This window comes from Triplophysa dalaica, chromosome 21 (assembly GCF_015846415.1).
Source record: "Triplophysa dalaica isolate WHDGS20190420 chromosome 21, ASM1584641v1, whole genome shotgun sequence".
Classification (NCBI taxonomy): Eukaryota; Metazoa; Chordata; class Actinopteri; order Cypriniformes; family Nemacheilidae; genus Triplophysa; species Triplophysa dalaica.
In genome coordinates, this window is record NC_079562.1 from 4164614 (window position 1) to 4184330 (window position 19717).

At 37.2% G+C, this 19717-nt stretch overlaps 2 protein-coding genes across 2 annotated transcripts in view; both read left to right on the forward strand.

Annotated features, from left to right (window-relative positions):
• dnah1 (dynein, axonemal, heavy chain 1) overlaps positions 1–3305 on the forward strand; it is a 32110-nt gene extending 28805 nt beyond the window's left edge. The window contains exons 69-77 of the mRNA XM_056734772.1: positions 62–232; positions 346–525; positions 749–925; positions 1045–1215; positions 1477–1607; positions 1749–1893; positions 2070–2276; positions 2507–2741; positions 2919–3305. Of these exons, the coding sequence (XP_056590750.1) occupies positions 62–232; positions 346–525; positions 749–925; positions 1045–1215; positions 1477–1607; positions 1749–1893; positions 2070–2276; positions 2507–2741; positions 2919–3040 (1539 nt within the window). The 3' untranslated portion in view covers positions 3041–3305. The remainder of the gene's footprint in view (positions 1–61; positions 233–345; positions 526–748; positions 926–1044; positions 1216–1476; positions 1608–1748; positions 1894–2069; positions 2277–2506; positions 2742–2918) is intronic.
• mapkapk3 (MAPK activated protein kinase 3) lies at positions 3134–17932 on the forward strand. Its single transcript, XM_056734778.1, has 10 exons — positions 3134–4167; positions 11477–11616; positions 12552–12616; positions 13895–13974; positions 14059–14185; positions 14323–14398; positions 14497–14621; positions 16168–16253; positions 16333–16413; positions 17352–17932. Exons 1-10 carry the CDS (start codon positions 3877–3879, stop codon positions 17505–17507), a joined length of 1227 nt encoding a protein of 408 aa, XP_056590756.1. The 5' UTR covers positions 3134–3876; the 3' UTR covers positions 17508–17932.
• The last annotated feature ends 1785 nt before the right edge of the window (positions 17933–19717 follow it).

A 19717-nucleotide genomic window follows, 5' to 3' on the forward strand; every position in this document is an offset into this window, starting at 1 on the left:
ATATAAATGTATTATTATCTAAATGACTTTTTGATTCGGTGTATAAACATTTGTGCCGCAGGTCCATCGGGATTTCCGTCTTTGGCTGACTAGTTTGCCCAGCAATAAGTTCCCAGTGTCCATTCTGCAGAATGGCTCCAAGATGACCATAGAACCACCACGAGGCATTAAAGCAAATCTCCTGCGAACCTACGCCAGCCTTAATGATGATTTCATCACTTCCTGCTCTAAGGTTTTTGCACACATTCAACATGATTTATGCTTGTTGCTTCATATTCAGTTACCACTCTACATTTGTGACACTATAAGTTATATTTCATGCTCTCTCTGTCTTTCTTCGAGCAGGCACCGGAGTTGAAGGCTCTACTTTTGTCTCTGTGTCTTTTCCATGGGAATGTCATTGAGCGCAGGAAGTTCGGCCCACTTGGATTCAACATTCCATATGAGTTTACAGATGGCGATCTTCAGATCTGCATTAGCCAGTTGAAAATGTTCCTGGATGAATATCAGGACATCCCGTACAAGGTAAAAACAGATGTTCTTCTGCCACACACAGATGCACACATCTCTCTGCTGCGTTGTTCTTTTCTTTTGCACACGTCTTTAGCTGATTTAACATAGAATTGCTCTGTTTCAAAAAATAACAAGCTGCCTACAGTCTACAAGGCAGAATTGTAATAGTCCTGAAAACAAACATTATATAGTATACACACACATTGGGTAAAACAGAAAATCTTTTATTTCTCAGGTTTTGAAGTACACTGCTGGTGAAATAAACTATGGGGGTCGTGTGACGGACAACTGGGATCGTCGTTGTATCTTAAACGTCCTGGAGGATTTCTACTCCCCAGCTGTCCTGAGCCCAGAACACGTTTACTCTCCTTCTGGAGAATATAGACAAATCAACACTGAAAACAATGTCAAGGTGCAGAATCTTGAATTCTGTCCAAAATGTTTTTTCTGTCACATACACCGTCTGTTATTTATGTGTTTATCTTGCAGGCATTTATAGCATTTTGTTCTGTTATGTAATACATGCTACAGGGTTATCTGGGGTATTTCCGTGGCTTACCCATTAACGATTCGCCGGAGATCTTCGGCCTCCATGACAACGCCAACATCAGCTTCGCACAAAATGAGTCGTTCGCTCTGCTGGAAACTTTAGTGAAACTGCAGCCCAGAGTCGCAGCCAGCGGAGGCAAATCTAGAGAGGTGGTGAGTGTCGGACGGATGATAGAGTGCGTTTGATGTCTATTTTTTTACTGTGACAGTGCAACCAGTTCAATTCATTTAATCAAGGACCACAAGAAGTCCAACACCATTTGAAATGGCTACATGACCTTGAGTTTTAGTTTTAATAGTAACAATTTTTTCAAACATGAAATATGAGGTGTTTACGCGACAGCAATGCAGTTATGGATTGTGCTTTCCATATTATTGATCAAATACTGTACTTTTTCACTTCTACACATTAAGATCATAGAGGAGATCGTAAAGGGTATTGGGGAGAAGATCCCTTGCCTCATTAATGAGCAGGAGGTCATGAAGAAATATCCAGTTATGTATGAAGAATCTATGAACACAGTCTTGGTCCAGGAGGTTATAAGGTGAATCTCTCCCATACACACAAACGTACACACATTCTGCAATAACACATGAATAAAATCGCTCTAAATGTGTGTTTGATAAAACAACTTTGTGAGCTTAGTCGCTAAGCACTTTTATCTCTCTGCGTGTCTATCTCACAGATATAACAAGTTGTTATCAGTGATTTCTCAGAGTCTCAGTGATCTGGTGAACGCTTTGAAGGGTTTGGTGGTTATGTCGTCTGAACTGGAACTCATGTCTAATAGTCTGTTCATCAACGCCGTTCCAGAATTATGGAAGGCCAAGGCAAGATTCTCCAAATGTTAAACATGTTAGACATGCAATGAATGTGACCGATTATCTTTTCTTTTGGACACCTGTTATCAGTGTTATGGCTGTGTCTATAAACTTTGTTTTTTGGTTATTTGGATTTGAGACTTGAATTTCCAACATGTTAATGAAATACTCTTCATTTCTTCTAGGCATATCCGTCCCTTAAACCGCTAGCTTCCTGGGTGTCAGATCTGCTCCAGAGAATTAGCTTTTTGCAGAACTGGATCTCAGATGGCATTCCGCCTGTGTTCTGGATCAGCGGCTTCTTCTTCCCTCAAGCTTTCCTCACAGGAACACTGCAGAACTTCGCCCGACGCTCTGGGGTCTCTATTGACACCATTGCTTTTGACTTCAAGGTGCGCGAGACTCTTTAGCCGCAAGGCTTTCTTGCAGTAAACTGAGTGTAATGAAATTAGGGTCTCGATTATGTTTCCATATTAAGCTCTTAAAGTAATCTTGATAAACAATAGAGCGGTATGAGTGCCACAAAGAGCTGAGAAGGCCAAACATTTGTGAGGCTCATTATCTTTCATGTTTGAGCATGAGGGATTTTGCTAGTGTGACCTTGACCTGTTCTCTGTTTCAGGTGATGAAGGAATCATTAGCAGAACTTACTCAAAGGCCAAACATCGGCTGCTTCATCCACGGTCTGTTTTTGGAGGGTGCACGCTGGGATCCAGAAGAAGGCCTGTTGGCTGAGTCTAGACCCAAAGAGCTCTACACCGAGATGGGCGTTATCTGGATGGTGCCTGTCCCCAACCGTAAACCACCGCTGGCTGGAGTCTACATCTGTCCTATCTACAAAACACTCACCCGTGCCGGTGAGCTATTTGTGTGTGTGCAGGTCTACTCTATCAGTGCTATCTAGATGGGTTGCTTTGTGAATCTGACCCAGTCCTTTGGATATATTTCAGTACTGTACATCCTGTGAACTTGATTTATGTTAGAATTTGTTTTGTGTTTAACCACAGAGCTCTAAAACATTTCATGTCCAACAGGAACTCTTTCTACCACTGGGCACTCCACCAACTATGTTATTGCAGTTGAGCTGCCTACAAATCGTTCCCAGGGGCACTGGATCAAACAGGGCGTGGCACTGATCTGTGCTTTGGACTACTAGACTCTCTCTATCTCTCTCTCACACACACACAGACACACACAACATTGATTGAAATCCCTGAAATTAGCAGAACTCCATATTTTAATCCATATTAGCACACGCTGATATGGATTAAAATAAAAAAAATAGATGAGGACTTTCTGGTCCAAACAAAGAATTTGGAAATTATCTGTGAAGCTGTGAATAGACATAGAATAGTTGAGTCAGACTAATAGATCTGATGTTGTTTCAGTGTCATACAACAAAAATTATATTATTAAAACAATTATTGTGAGTCATTTAATGTAAAAAAAAGTAGTTGTGCGTATGCAGGCTTAAAGTAAAGTGCTAACCGTGATTAAAAAAACTTGACATTGATGCGTATCTCGAGCGCGCGCAGCATCAGTAGAGTGCGCGGCTCCTTTAAGAGATTAGCGGTGGATGAACTGAGCCCATGTGAACACAGACTGTCAAAAGACGGGAACTCACTTTCCTTTTAACATCTCGCACTGTCTGTTTCACAGGAATCACCCCTCCTTCAAGCAAAACGTGACTTATTGTGGTTTTAAACGTGAAACTTATAGCTTGACTGTTTCTATCTTTTTTATTTTATTCGGTCTTTTTAATTTATTAACCTAGAAATGTTGAAACCTGCATTTTTACTCGATGCATCTCAGTATCACAGTGCTGGTGAATGCGCTGTAACCGTGTAGCCTTCAGTCACCACACAGGAATTTATCAGCAGTGTATTTTCGGCTCAGCGTCACTCCCTGACAGCAGGACGGGACCGGATAGTTTACAAAGGATTTTAAAGCCACGTTGCGTCTCTCATTCAATAATTTCCACTTTGCTGGAAGATGCTTCAGAATGGAAAGTCGCAGGCGGACAGCGCGGACGCGTCCGAGTCCAAACCCGAAGAGCACGGCGAGAAAACGGACACGAGCGAGAGCGCGGCGGCTCATCCGGAGCACGAGCCCGCGGACGGAGAGTCCACTCACTTCCCTCTGCCTGTCCAACCGAAGCTGGAAATCAAGCGGCATGCCGTGACCGAGGAATACAAAATCTCCAGTCAAGTGTTGGGTCTGGGGGTCAACGGCAAAGTAGTGGAGTGTTATAATAAGAAAACAGCACAGAAGTGCGCACTGAAGGTAATAACACGCATACATGTAGATTATAACGGGGTTTATAATAGTAGTATATTGTTGTTGTAAGTTTTGGGACTTATGCGTTATTGTGGTTTTGTTTGAGGAAACGTTTGGTAAAACCAAAATAGCAAACGTTTGTTTCCATTTGACCATATGGTTACAGTAATAATACTTTTTGATTAACGTTAGTAGAAACACCATAACCGCAAATTAACGTTTTATAATAATAAAATAATTGGTAATTCAAGATTGCATGTCGACTGTATATTAAACATTTATATTCATAAAATGTGTAAGTTTTAGTAACTTCTATTAAGCTTGACTGCTTTTTGTGACACATTTAAAATGATCTTAATATTAATACATCTTAATGTATTGAAGATAAAACTCATAAAAGCGGGATGTATAACTAATTATGAAAGTGGTGTTTAAGTTAAGATGACGTAATCATGTCAAGTTCTCCGCTGACGCGGCATGTCAATACCCACAAGATAAAACTTTAATGAACTCAAAGCACAGTTTTGTTTCTCAGAAAACCTTCTTATCTGATGCTTGTCATGTGGTTATAGTATTCACCGTGTGAAAAGCAAAGTGTTACACAAACCCTTAAGTTTCCAATACAATCTCGGCAAGTGTTACATCATGTTTTGAAATCTCCACATGTTTTAAAGAGATACTGTTCTGTTGGCACATGTGATATGGTGACTTACAAGTATATGGTCCTTCAGTTTGTTTTGTAATAAGATGACTTCATGACATGACCTCATATAATGTCACCAGGATTTACGTAGGCTACTTACATAGATGTATGACAGCTTGTTCACTTGTCTGTTACACGTTCAGCATTAGGGTTGCAAAGAGTTTTTAGGTTCCTGGAGACTCGTGGTCCAGCGGTTATGAGGCATCAGATCAGGTTTGGCTCTGAGATGAGGTGTGACACACAGCATTGGAGCGTTGCAATGGAAGCATGTCATCAACGTGACCACATGGCAGAGGATTTACTGTCTACTAATCCAGCAGGATCAGAGTAACTCTAGATACACATAAAGAGAGAGCAGAGAGATGCTATTAGTATGGAGTATGTTTGTAGTTGGAGGACAAATATTATTTCGCTAAGAAAGACTTCAAAGTATGACTCAGTATGTTAATAATAATAATAATTTTGACCGTTTTGCAATGTAAGCTTCATAAACTGTTAGCTTGATAACCACTGAACACTCTTTTTAACATTATCAATATAAATAAAACAGTAAGTTTAGGAAGAAATTAAACAGATTTTCATCCGGATAGTTTTGATGTTAAAAAGCTTTTAAGGTTTAGATGTCTTTTAAACTCCCCCGGTCCTTTAAACATTTTGTCAGGCCATCTGGTTTGGCATACAGTATATGGTCTCCACCTGCTTTCTTCAGGTTATATTATTTACTGGAAGTCACGCACATGCATCTCTCGTAATGTTTCAGGGTTAAGATTTGTATGTCAATTTGTTTAATTTACCCTTGCCTATTGTTACTCTGACAAGCTAACACTCTAAAAAAGATGAATTTGATTCTAATTATGCCATATGATGCGTTTTAGGTTATTGTGCAAACCTAACTAATCCCATTGTGCTAGGATACAATGAAAATCAAATTGACCTGATATACGAGACATTCACTAGTAATTTATGACCCAATATCCTCTTTGCTTTTTAATCACAGGGTAAACAGGTACGAAGCAGTGCTGCAGGGTGAACGTCCATCCCGGCAGCCTTTTAATTAAGTACAATGTTGACAGATAAGTGTAATGAATGTGATTCTATAGGTCCTGTTTAATCCACTCTGTTTTGCTGGATGAGGGCCTTCCTTTAAATCTAATTCATTTAATTCAACCTCGATTCCCTATATTGGACTTTGACTTGACTGCCAGCAGAGGGAAGAAATCTTTTAGGGTAATCGAACCCTCTGAGGTTTATTTATTGTTTATTTATTACAGTTGTTGTCTGTACCATGTTTTAACTGTACAGTGGAGTTGTGTTTGATCCACATCATAATTTTTGGTGATCTTAAAACAATTGGTTCTCGGATAAAAAGGTCAACTTCTTCTTTAGAAATCATGCAGTTATATAACATACAGTTATTTAATAAGTAATTGACCATTGACTTTGAAAATTTGAAGTATTGCACTTGCCACATGTGTGTAGTTGCTACATAAAGCCACGTAAAAGAATTGTCATTCCAAATTTTAGTTTATTCAACATTTCTAGATGTATTGTGGTCAGTCCAGTCCAGCGTCTGTTGCATTTCAATTAATTCAAACCTCAGGACTGACAAAGTCATCAAACAGCAATGTGAAAGACTGACAGCATGACCAGACGCATTAAAACTGTGATAAAAATCCAGGTTATCACATAAAGGATTTTTTTTGTATATTACAAATATTACTGTTGTATTGCCTAAACGTGCATATGAACTTGCTTTCTTTGCAGTACTTAAAGGCGGAGTGTCCGATTTCTCTTAGCCATTTTTGATCCCGCCTTAAAGGTCTGAAAAAATACAGAGTATCTTTTATGCTATTTTGATATATTTTTCCAGTTTTCATTTCTGCAAATAAAGGCAACTAGAAATAATATTTTATTTGAAATTTGGTAGAAATATTGATAGTAGTTCACAGAATGAAACAAAAATGATAATTTTACCTAAACACATACACTCTTAATGAAAGGTGCTTCAAACTGTTCTTCGATGCCATAGAAAGACCTTTTGGTTCCATAAAGTACCTTTAAAATTTAACATATAACGGGTTCTTCAGATTATAAAAAGTAATAATGAGATGGTTCTTTAAAGAAATTTTGGCTGAATGGTTCTTTATGGAACCAAAAATGGTTCTTCTAATCTATGGCATTGCTGAATTTTTTTTAAGAGTGCACTTATAAAGAGTAAATTCAGATTTCTTAATGTTTTCAGTGGCCTTATGTTGAAATGTTTATTTCAAGACATCAGGTTTTATTCTTTCATTATATTTATTCTTATATTGAGTGTCCACTATTACCAGTCCAAATATGAATTAGTACAGCAGTGTTCTACTAGATCTGAGAGAAGGTGGTTAAGTTATATTAAAGTAATGTAAGAGGGAGAGGCTTGCTATACTATACACTATGGGTGCAAACCCTTTTTAAAGGCCTTTATCTGGTTCGTTTCTGCATTTGGGTTTTGTATGTTGAGTATTTCATTTTACAGTCATGGCAGTGCCACTCTTACTGTCCTCTGAGTTCATCTTTCTGCCCATCTTTCAGCCATTGTTCAGGGTCTTTGTTCAGTCCTGGCATAGTTTAGGCTCTTTTGGAAGATGGTTTGTTTTCTATGGAAAGAGGGTGAAATTTGTTTGCCCAAAGGGGGAAACTGAGAGGGCAGATTGTATGAGAAATTACAAGATGAGCTCACGGCTTGTCTGTAGAAGTTCACAAGAGCATTCATAAGAGCAAACGTGGGCTTGAATGAAACAAATATTTATGTGTTTAAGAACAGAGAGGAGAGCACAGATGAACTTTGTAAAGTACCAGGAGATAAGAACTGCTGTGTCATTTACAAGCCTCTTATTTTAGATGGATCAAAGTGTCATGTTTCATGTGTTATCATAAAGCGTGACTCTGGAAACACATGCGTGTGTGTGTATTTGACCAGGAAAACAGTAAGTGATAAACCAAACAAAATGGCTATGAATCATTTAACTCAAATTTATCTCACACGACACATGTGGTTAAACTAAAATGCAGTGGTTTCCAGATGTTATTTCCCCAGTTTATTTTCAGTTGTGTAATGTCGTTTAAGGAAACTGTGGTCACAAAACGTGCTATCATTAATGTTTTGAATATGTTGTCAAGCTACTGTAAAATGGACTTCATATCATGTTTAACTCATTTTATTTATTAAAGGAACAGTTCAGCCCAAAATAAAAATTCTGCCATCATTTACTCACCCTCAAGTTGTTCAGAATCTGTATAAATGCCTTTGTTTGATTAAACACCGAAAGATATTTGGAAGAATGCTTGTAACCAAACAGTTCTTGGCCACTATTGACAACCATTGGAAAAATTGCTTTACATTTAAATTTGGCAGACGCTTTTATCCAAAGCGACTTACACTGCTTTATCCTATACATTTTACATTGGTATTTGCAATCCCCTGGGATCGAACCCACAACCTTGCGTTGTTAACGCAATGCTCTTACCACTGAGCTACAGGAAAGTGATATACATTTCTTTGTTCTGTTGAACACAAAAGAAGATATTTTGAAGAATGTAGGAAATCAAACAGTTCTGGGGCACTTTTGACTACGTATTATTGTGGTGGCCAAGAACTGTTTGGTTACAAACATTCTTCCAAATGTCTTTCTTTGTGTTCATCTGAAATGAGTGAATATGACGGCAGATTTTTTTTCCCATTAAAAAATATTCTATACACCTGAATCTGTCCGAAACACCTAAATATTTTTATAGGACACCAGATGTAAATTCAATCATACATTTGTTTGCATATAAGATCATAATCTATTAACACAACCTTCTGCAAATGAATTACTTCCATAAACAAACATAATTTCTTATTTTGTAAACAGAAACCAGTTGGACGTCTATCTAGTAAATTTTCCCGCTGAGACTCATAAATCCCATGACTGTAAACTCAGGAAATTAAATGCAGTCATAAACATTAAACAGTCAATATACCCGTCATGCATTTGTGGGTTTGCAAACAGTCCCAGCAGACATGTTGATGAAACCTTCTGTCTGTGTTAGACATCAACAGGCCGCTCCAGCATTTACTAATTGCTTTCACAGCAATTACCACATTGATTTGTTTATACCGTCTCTTATTTTAACCATTATAGCTTTTCATTTGTTTTTCAAATGGTCTCTGAACTGAAACCAGCTAACAAAGCTTGTTTAAAATACACAGGTCACATGATTTGTTACCATCATACAGTAATGTATGTAGTTTGTAGTTGAGTTAGATGACCACAACATGATCACAAGTACTAGATATATTTTAAGTTAGTTAACTACACAGCACCTGCTGTAAAATATTAATCTAAACGTCTAAAGCACATAAACCAGTACACATGTGCCCGTGTGTTTGTGTGTGTTCTCCTCTCCTAGTTTGACTCCCACCACAACTTCTGTTCTGTGTTATTGTTGTACAAGAGTTTCCTGATGTCTGTTCCCTTGTGATACCGCAGCAGTCTTTGTATGTTATTCCCGTATCTTTCAGACTCAGATCTGAAATGTTGCCCCAGTCAGTCATTTACAACCACCCTTGAAACTGCTGCCCACGGGCATCTCTGTTAAATGAGTCAAGCTGTGTTTGGGAAACCGAAGGCAACACTTCTCCCACACAGACACGCGCTGTAAACTTTACATTATCAGTCGCAGAGACAGACACGGAGTGGGCGGAGGTCAAATCACATTACAGCGGTTCACGCCTCCGCAAACAGCTTTCAGGCTTTAATTGATAGAAATGAAAACACGAAACAAGGTTCGGATTGGTTGCTGCTTTGTAAACAATTAAATATGTTTAAAATGGGCGAAATTATGTGTAGTGACATATTTAAATTGTGTTTTATGTGTTTATTTTAAAAAACGGGTTTACTCAGAAAAGATGTTTACAATGTAAATGATTTGTGAATGTTATGAATGAATTCATAAAGTTACCTTGTATTATTCTTGCACAAAATTGTAGCTCAAATTCTTTTTATTTTCAAAAGGACATTTGTCTTGTACACACAAAATATATTTTGAGGCTCTTGTCTTGTGTGTTCAGCAAAAGATTTCAGTCCCCAAAAATATTCTCTAGTGGAATACATGTGCAATGTCAAGGTCTCTCTCTATTTATATTCGCACTGTGTGTTAGACTCATCATTTGTGCAAAGAAAGAGTGAAAGGACGAAAAAATACGTCTGAATCTTACAAAGGGACACAGAAAAGCCAGTAGGGGATTTCTGAACTGACACAGATACATTTTAGGAAATGCACAGTTCTCTTTTTTTTTTTAGACAAAATGAGTTGTGTGCCTGTTCTCCTTTAATGCTGTGAAAAGCTGTGAAGCTTTATTAGCAGAATGTTCTCGGTCCAGTATAACATTAGCTCCTTTGGGGGAATGTGTAGATCAAAGTGCTGCTGTATAACTTAAAAAATATCGAAATAGAAATGTTTACTCAAAATAACATGCACAAAGTTAACGTTTATTTATCAAAAATCAGCTTAAAAGGAATTTTCGTGTTTACATTCACAAAACTGGCTACTCATAAAACCAATTTCCAGGAAGTTTGAGACTTGCAGGGTTTCTCATGTGCAGTGACGTCACCGTCGATAGTCTGTTTGGAATTAAAAATGCACTGGGAAAACGGTCAGAAGCTGTATTTTTATATACTAGGAGTAAGACTGTGCATGTAACTTGAACGCACTCATTGAGTGCTATCAAAAATCTGATTAAAAAGAAACCGTTTTCACATGTTTACATGCATAGTAATAAACCGGCTACGCAGAAAAAAATGTTTAAATGAAAGTTTAAGTCTTGCCGGGTTTATCGCTTGCCGTGACGTCATCGCCGATTGTCTATTTAGTAATTAAAAAGGCAGCGGGAAAACGACCAGAAGCTGAATTTTTATATATTTTCTCATGTTCTCAAGTACATTTGCAACAACAGTTCTTCATTTTGATGTTTCTATATCAACTGTATGATTCGAGAGCGGACTTTTTTACGCTATTTTACTATTACTTCCGTTTGGGACTTTTACTGCTGCGCTTTCAGATATGCGCACATAAACAAAACTGAGAGAAAACCGGTAAAGGCGTTTACATGAAATGGGTAAAAAACCACTTCTGACGAGGGGGTTTTGCTTGAGCCATTTATGACCTTTCCCCGAGTTTACATGACCTTAGATATATTATCTTAATAAGCATAATCGGCGTAAGCCTGCATGTAAACGTGCTCAATTACGTCAGTGTAATCTGTTTATTTGTCTGGAACAGCAAATGAAAGAAAAGCATTAAAGCTTCAAACTCTCAAGAACACTACAAACTTCCATTATACAGTAGATTAACATTACTATAAATGCCATTTTTGCTTGATTTTACAAACTAAGGAATGACTTGAACTATTTTCTGTGGCAAGAGCATCAAGTCTCTTATGGGAAATTGGGGAATTTCCTCATTTGTAAGTTACTTTTAGGTAAAAGTATCTGCTTAATGTATGAAAGTTGCTTTTGAGAGAAACCCAGAATCTTACTAAGTGTTCTTTTTTATTCTTATTTCTGTTTTCTTTTACTTGCCTACGTTTAGATTCTGTTCGACTGCCCCAAAGCTCAAAGAGAAGTCGAGCTGCACTGGAGGGTCTCCGGAGGGCCACATATAGTCCGCATCATCAGTCTTTATGAAAACATGTATCGTGGGAAAAAATGTCTTCTCATCATTATGGAATGGTGAGTCTTGTCAATGTTTGACATAAGTTCTTATCCCTGACAGCGGTTGGAAATACTACAGATCCTTATATGTAGATGTCAATAGCTGCACCTTCAGTCCTTCAGGCATTTTGTAAATAAATAGCAGGGAAAAACAGTACAATTGTTAGTTTTAAAGGTGTAAAAAATGTGCTATTTCTGTGTCTATAGTGGTTTTAAATGGAATTTCAAATGAGGATGATCCACAAAAAAAGCAATTTTTGTGAAATTTACCTTGTATGAAAATACACCTGCCAATAGATGTATTAATATGATTTATTATGGTCTCTGCATATAAATATAAAAAATATAAGAAATTATTTGCACATTAAATAATTTAAACATTTAATGTTCAGATTAACCCACATTTTTGTAAATCATGCTCGAAACCAGAAGAGAAAGGTGCCGTACTGATCTCATGTTACAATCTCTGTATGAATAAAACTTTCGATTTTCATTTTGACACTTATTATATTCAACATTATTTTATGCTTTTCTGCTGGACATGAAAATACAACAGCAACCACACTGGTCGACTGAAGTGTTGGCTTTGAGTGCTATATTAAGAGTGCGCTTTATATAGATACACACAACGGAAATAAGCGAGTAAGAGATAGTGGTGAAATGGTGTAAAATGTCTAAGCCGTTCTCTCACTTTTAAGTTCAGCCCTCAGAGTTTCACATAGACAAATGTTCCATTCCTTCATTAAAGCTCATTTCCTGCCGCCCCCTCGGATTTGGACAGTCTCAGCATAGAAATCATTTTCATAATCTTGATACCCATCATGCCATGTTGTTTGTTCCACTATTTCTGATGGAAAACAATATTGAAGTTATTGTGATTGTGTACTTGTGCATTAAACTGTATAATGAGAAGAACTGTTGCCAAGCATTGTATTGTGTGTTTGTTGTGGCAGTATGGAGGGGGGAGAGCTCTTCAGCAGAATTCAGGCCAGAGGAGACCAGGCCTTCACCGAGAGAGGTGAACACACACACACACGAACACACACACACACACACAAATAGTCTACAGGCGACCGTCACCACAAATAACTTTTACCCTATAGCATGTTAGTCAGTCAGCTAGTAAGTTATTAAAGAAGTCAGTCTGTTTGTTAATTTTTTGTCAGTCAGCCAGACAGTAAATTAGTAAAGTAGTCAGTTAGTTAATCTGTTTCTTTGTTAATTTGTTTGTCAGTCATTTGGATTGTGAATTAGTTAAATAGTCTGTTGGTTAGTTTGTCAGTCAGCCAGTTCGGACATTTAGTTAGGTGGGTAGTATTTATTGTTTGTTAGATTGTTTGTTTGTTAGTTCATTTGTCTGTCATTCAGCTGGCGATTTGTCCGTTAGTCTTGTTTATGAATGTGTTTGTGAATCACTTATTCAGTCAGTCACCCAGCCAGTGTAGCGCTTCTCCTTGGCTCAGTATCCACACGCCTGTGGACTGACGCCTAGTGGCCATTGCCTACCGAAGACAATGTTTAGTTTGTTAGTTTGCTCTTTTTTTTGTGTGTCAGTTTATTGTTTGTTTGGATCCCCATTAGCTTCCACAGAGTGTTTGCTAGTCTTCCAGGTGTCCACAACCAGACAGAACTTTATAATGTAGAAAAAAACTAGTAAAACAAGAAGAAAATATAAAAAATAAAGAAGAAAAAAACATCTTAACTTAAAGGAAACAAAAATAAAATACGCTGAAAGTAAACATATCCTCCATAGCAGCAACGGCATGTAAAATATGGAACTACGTATTAATAAGCATATCTAAACACTTCCTTCTGAAAACACATATATTTATAGAGACACTATTCCACGTTACAGAACCGAGATACAATACACTCGTTTTCAGCAAGTCAGTTTGTGGGCACGGTAACACAAGTTGATCCTTACTCACTTGCCGTGTCAAATAATCATGTATGAGATCAACATGAAGCTTTTCAAAGAGGAAACAAAGAGTGTGATGCTTTAATACCTTATGAAAATAAACCAACAGTCGCAAGTGTAGCTGAACCTTAACCGGCAACCACATGAACTTAGCTTAGCAGTTAGCTCAGTCAAACACCGATCTCCATAGTGAGATCATTCATGACACCTGTTATATTGAAAATTTGAGTCAGTTATAGTTCCTCTGTATTTCTTTACTACTGATATGATGTGACGGTTAGTCCCCATGTAATTTCCACAAGGGTCAATTACTGTATCGGATCATTCAATAGTATTGTGTGTTATTAGTCAGGTTTTGCTAATTATTTCTGTCTGTAGAGGCCTCTGAGATCATGAGAGACATCGGCAGAGCCATTCAGTTCCTGCACAACATGAACATTGCCCACAGAGACATCAAGGTAACAAGTACGCTTGTAGTTCTACTTTACATATTTAGTAGCTTATTAAGAAAAATTGTTTATTCATGTGTCATCATCCTTCAGCCAGAGAACCTGCTCTACAACAATAAAGACAACACTGGAGTTCTGAAACTAACAGACTTTGGATTTGCTAAAGAAACATCACTTCATAACCCCTTACAGACGCCCTGCTACACACCGTATTATGTAGGTCAGTATGCTCACAGTCAGTCCTAGCATCTTTAAGAGGAAACAGAGGTGTCGTATATCTGGAATAAAGAATAACATATCGACTGCCAATGTCATCGAATGTGTTTTTCTCTCTTTGTGTGTATTTTGACATTGCAGCACCGGAAGTGTTAGGTCCTGAGAAATATGATAAATCATGTGATATGTGGTCTCTGGGCGTTATAATGTACATTCTGTGAGTATGAGCAATTCTTTCTACTTAAATACATATTAAAGCATTTGTGTTATATATGTTTACACGTTTACCAGAGACCGTTCTGTTGTTGCCTGTAGGTTGTGTGGGTTTCCGCCATTTTATTCCAACACGGGACAGGCCATCTCACCGGGTATGAAACGACGTATACGAATGGGCCAGTATGAGTTTCCCAACCCTGAGTGGGCAGAAGTGTCTGAGGAAGGTACGTCAGGTCACTTGAGGACCCTGTCCTTTGTGTTTTGAGCACCGTTACCATGACTATGTTGTAATTTGATTTATGTATACATGTACTGCGTCCCATTTAGACTGCGATACCACGCTCTACCGCTAGATGCCAATGTACCAGATGGTTTGTTCACTTTAGGACCCATTCAACAAATTGTTTATTTAATAAAATGAGCATACAACAAAATTCAACAAATTCGTTTTACAATTATTATACAATGAAATTATAATATACATTAATATTAACATAAATTAGATTAAAAATAAATGGTTATATCATCAGACACAAGACAAACACAAACCGGAAGTTAACTGTTGATCAGTCCCATGAAACCGTCTATACAGTAAAGATTACATATGAAATAATAAATGAATAAATTCTTAAATGCAAGGAAGAGATGTATTTTGATGCTCGTGACAGTAAAGGATCACAGTGTCTCGTAGGCCAAGGGTTTTCAAACTGGGGTCCCGGGAACCCCAGCGGGCCTCAAGAAGGTTGCAAGGGATCCCCCAGAAAAATGAAAGAAGTCCACAGTGTTTATCTACTTTTTTTGCGATTGATAGTTTACAGAATTATATTTGAATCTTTCTACTGAGTTTTTCTCAGTATAGTTTCTTTTTGCGACTCAAAGTTAAATTGTTGCCGACTTTTTAGGTTTAGAAACAATGTGTTGTCTTTATAATATCCTATTTATCTATTTACTAATAACACATTTTAAACATTTTTTACACAGAAAAAATATAGATTGATAAATATATTTGGAAAAGGGGGTAACTGACAAAATGTTAATCATATGTTGGGGTGCTTGGCATCATAAAGTTTGAGTTTGAGTAGTTCAGTGGTTTTGCATTTCCTGTCATCTGCATTTTTAAGAATTATTCTCATGCTGGCCATCAACTTTCATTTTCATTTATTTCCATTCAGTTGTTTTTTTTGTTTTTGTCTGGACTTTAATAGACAACCTCAATAATGCATGTATATATTCTGTATATGGATTCTAAATTCAGTGTATGTTTTGTAAATTTTGTGTACCTATGAAAGCAGAGGGAAATGTCCAAATATATATCTGATGCTCAGTAGAGAAATGGCAGATTATGAATACCTCTGATAATATGGCTGTCCAATAAATTCACATTGCAGGCAGGGGCCCTCAACAAACTCTCAAGAGGATTCAAAAGCCAGCATTAAACTAAGTTTAATAAAATAAGTAAATAAAAATAGCAAAAGTTTTTTCTATTGCTTAATTATTTTTATTATAGAGATGTATACAAAGATCCCTCAGAATCTAAATCCGCTTCATTGCCAATACTGTGGTTTTATATGTACAAGTAATTTGTCTTGGTGTGCATAAAAGTGACAGAAAAATAAATAAGTAAATAAACAGAAACCTTTCAGTCAGATTTGACTGAAGGGGCATAGAGAATGTGCTGAATCTATAATAACTGTCGCATGTCTTTGCTTGTCTAAATATCGACCCAACATGCCAATATTTTGTATAATTATGAATACTCTCCTCTTTCAGCCAAGCAGTTGATTCACCAGCTGTTAAAGACAGACCCCAATGAAAGAATGACCATTGTTCAATTCATGAATCACCCTTGGATCAATGTAAGTCCTTCTGCTGATTGTGTTTATATAACTGCACTGACTATTAACCACGTTTATAACACTTGCCTGTTTATTTTAGCAATCAATGGTGGTTCCTCAAACGCCTCTTCACACCACACGAGTGTTGGCAGAAGACAGTGAGATGTGGGACGAGGTTAAGGTGAGATAAGACTTCACTGACCTCTACTGGACAGTCGGAGGATTACACATTAAAAACATTCTGGATCAAAAACTTTTGATAATTTATTAATAATATTATAAATATATGAAACATATACTTGTGGTTACAATATTTTTCAATTTGTTAATACTGAAGGTATCATAAACTAGCATAATTCTTTACAGCGAAGCTTTACAGCTTTCCTCTAGCTCAGTGGAAAGAGCATGGTGCTAACAATGCTAAGGTCATGGTTTCAATCCCAGGGAATGCACATAATTAGAAACAAATGCATAGTATAATACAATGTAAGTCACTTTGGATAAAAGCGTCTGCCAAATGCATAAATGTAAATGTACAGCAAAAACTAAAGTATAATTCACTTATATTAACTCTTATGTCATTGCATGTGCTAATGAGAATTTTTTTAAGAGATTTTATGTAATATATAAATATAACTAAACAAGCCATAACCGACTTATTTTTTACACTCAGGTTTTTATTAGTTGCAATACCATCAACCCCCTAAAGAGGGAGCCACACAATCGACCTATGATGCATATTAAAGGAAAAGTTCATCATCACAGTGAAAATTCTGCGATTTACATTTTTAACTTGTGTAATTTTCTTTCTTCTGCAAAACACAAAATAATATATTTAGAAAAATGTTGGTATCCGAAAACCTTTGGTCCACAATGACTTGTGCATAGAGTGAATTGTATGGACACAAAAGCAATGCAAGTCAATGGGGACCAACGATTTTCTATAACCAACATTTTTCAAATTTCTTCTTTTGTGTTGTGCAGAAGAAAGAAAGTCATTTCTTTTAGGTTTGAAATGACAAAAGGGCGTCTGAATAATGAAAGAATTTTAATTTTGAACAAAAGTTTATGGTATGCTATTGAACATTGAACATCTTTCTGCCCTTTCTCTGTTTGTAGGAAGAGTTAACTAGTGCTCTGGCCACCATGCGTGTAGATTACGACCAGGTGAAGATTAAAGACTTGGACGCCTCCAGTAATCCCTTATTGAACAAGAGACGCAAGAAAGCGGCCACCGGTGAGAAGAGCGGAGGATCCGGCTGCAGTAGCCAATGAGAAACGAATAAGTGAGAAGGATGGAAGTGAAACAACTGTTTGAAAGGACGTCAAGAATGAACCAGGAATCGGGAAAAGATGAGCTCTCCAAAGAACAAGAGATGATGGATGGATGAATCCATGGAGAAGACGATAACATGAGATGCTTAAATGAGAGAAGTTGAAGGACTGGAGGATAAAATGCTTCGACAAAAATGTTTCGACAACCAGCAGTGAAAGACTGAAAACTTTGAGATTCTTCAGCAGTGTGTATGTTTATGTTATGTGTATCTCTTTTTATATGTTGTGAACTGTTATTTGATTTACAACTCTGGTAAAAGTAAAAAAAGTCTTTTAGTTTAACCGCAGCAGTCCCACTTTGTTGTTAATTTGGATTTTGTTATTGCCATCTTTTTATTAGGTATTAAACTTTCAAGACATTTTCAGATGATTGGGTCTCTGTACTGGAAATTGTTCACAACATCTCGAGTTGCAAGTTGTTCCTCTCTTTTGTCCATTGAGTCACAATGTTTTTCCACTGCAACTTCCTGAACCCCAATTCAACCGTATCTGCTATACACGTAACAAAACAACTGACCTCACATCAGGACTAAACACAACTAACAGTATAAAAACAATGTGCTTAGTGTCTTTAGTTTTAAAACAGATCAGTGTATTTGATCTCTAACATTCTGGAATTCTTTATGATTTTGTTTGCAAGCACTTGGATCAGCAGATGACACATTCAGCTTGATATGATGAAATACGGGTTTTTTTCTCCTGACAGGTTTTGCGACCGTTCTTACAGTAAATCTGTCCTGTTTTCCGGCTGTGTGGAAGATGTTCTCTGATTATTTTTTTAAATGGGCGTTGGGCGATGTCTTGTTTGTGTGACAGAGGACAGCCTGTGATTAGGACAACTTTCATTGTAGTCAGTTACTGTGGTTTATAAATAGGATTTGACAGGCGGTGCTTTGGTGCCAAGCCAACATCAGTGTGCCTGACGGTCTTAGCAGGCCACTTTCTAGTTCACAAATTTAGATGACCACTTCACGGTGAACTTTCCCCCAGTTTCCGTCTGAGCTCCTATGAAACTATATCTTGCCTCAGATTTGAGGAAGATTTGAGGAACAAGTCAGCATGTTGTGTTTGCGGGTGAAAACTGTAATTATGGTAATAACACAGTTTTGCAACAGTACACCAGGACGAGCAAGTACATCAGAATGGCTGGAAAATGTATTATGTATGTGTTACAATAACAAATGTTTAAAATGTTGTCGAAATTGTTTTTATTTTTAATATATTGAGTATTTGGACACAAAAAAAGATTACTGCCCGTTTGAAATAGTGTATACATTCCCACAAAATGAGAGTGTTCAAGGTCATCTCAAGAGAACTGCACTTAGATCTCAGGAAAGCTTTACCATCATTTGTTTTCAGATATTACGTAATTTGAAATTTTGTTAATGCAAAGACTTTGGGGTGTGTGAAATACTAGACTATGATGTTAATTATTTAATTATTGCCTCTATTCTTGTTCAAGTTCCTTCAGCTGTGAGTGTTTCACAAAAAAACAACTACCATGAACGAACCCAGACAAGAGAGCGAGACGAAAGACATCTGAAGAAGGCAACAGTGAGACAGGGTCACTAATCACGATGGCCTTTATAAGTAATGTTCCAGAAAGAATCAGAAAGGTCATGATATTCTATTACACCCCACGCTGGTCATGAAATTCATGATGTTTGGCAAACGATTGATTATTATTAGCTAGCAAACTTTTGTAACCCGTGGCTTCGCTTGGCCTTTAATCCCAGCAAATGTTATACTGTGACTATTCCTACGTCATGAGTGTCTACGTGTCCAACGTGTTCCATCATACAGGCCAAAAATGTTTTTCAATGTGGAACCGTTTCTGCATCAAGCAGGTCAAGCTGGTCTTAATGTAGGGGATGTCTCATGAGAGACAGCGTGTAATTAAAATGCCTGTGAAACATGTAGGCCTTTGTAAATGAGATTGTGAGGGTCTATCCATATATAAACAATTCCACATAAATAAATGACAATTTACAGTGATCAGACACAGTATTTCTTTATATATGTATATACTGTATATATGCAATATTATTTTAAGATTTTTTGAAATCATTTAAAAAGGAATACAAATATAATTTTTGCATATCGATTTGTTCAAACATGCAGAATGATAATGTGAGTGTGTACCCTGCTGA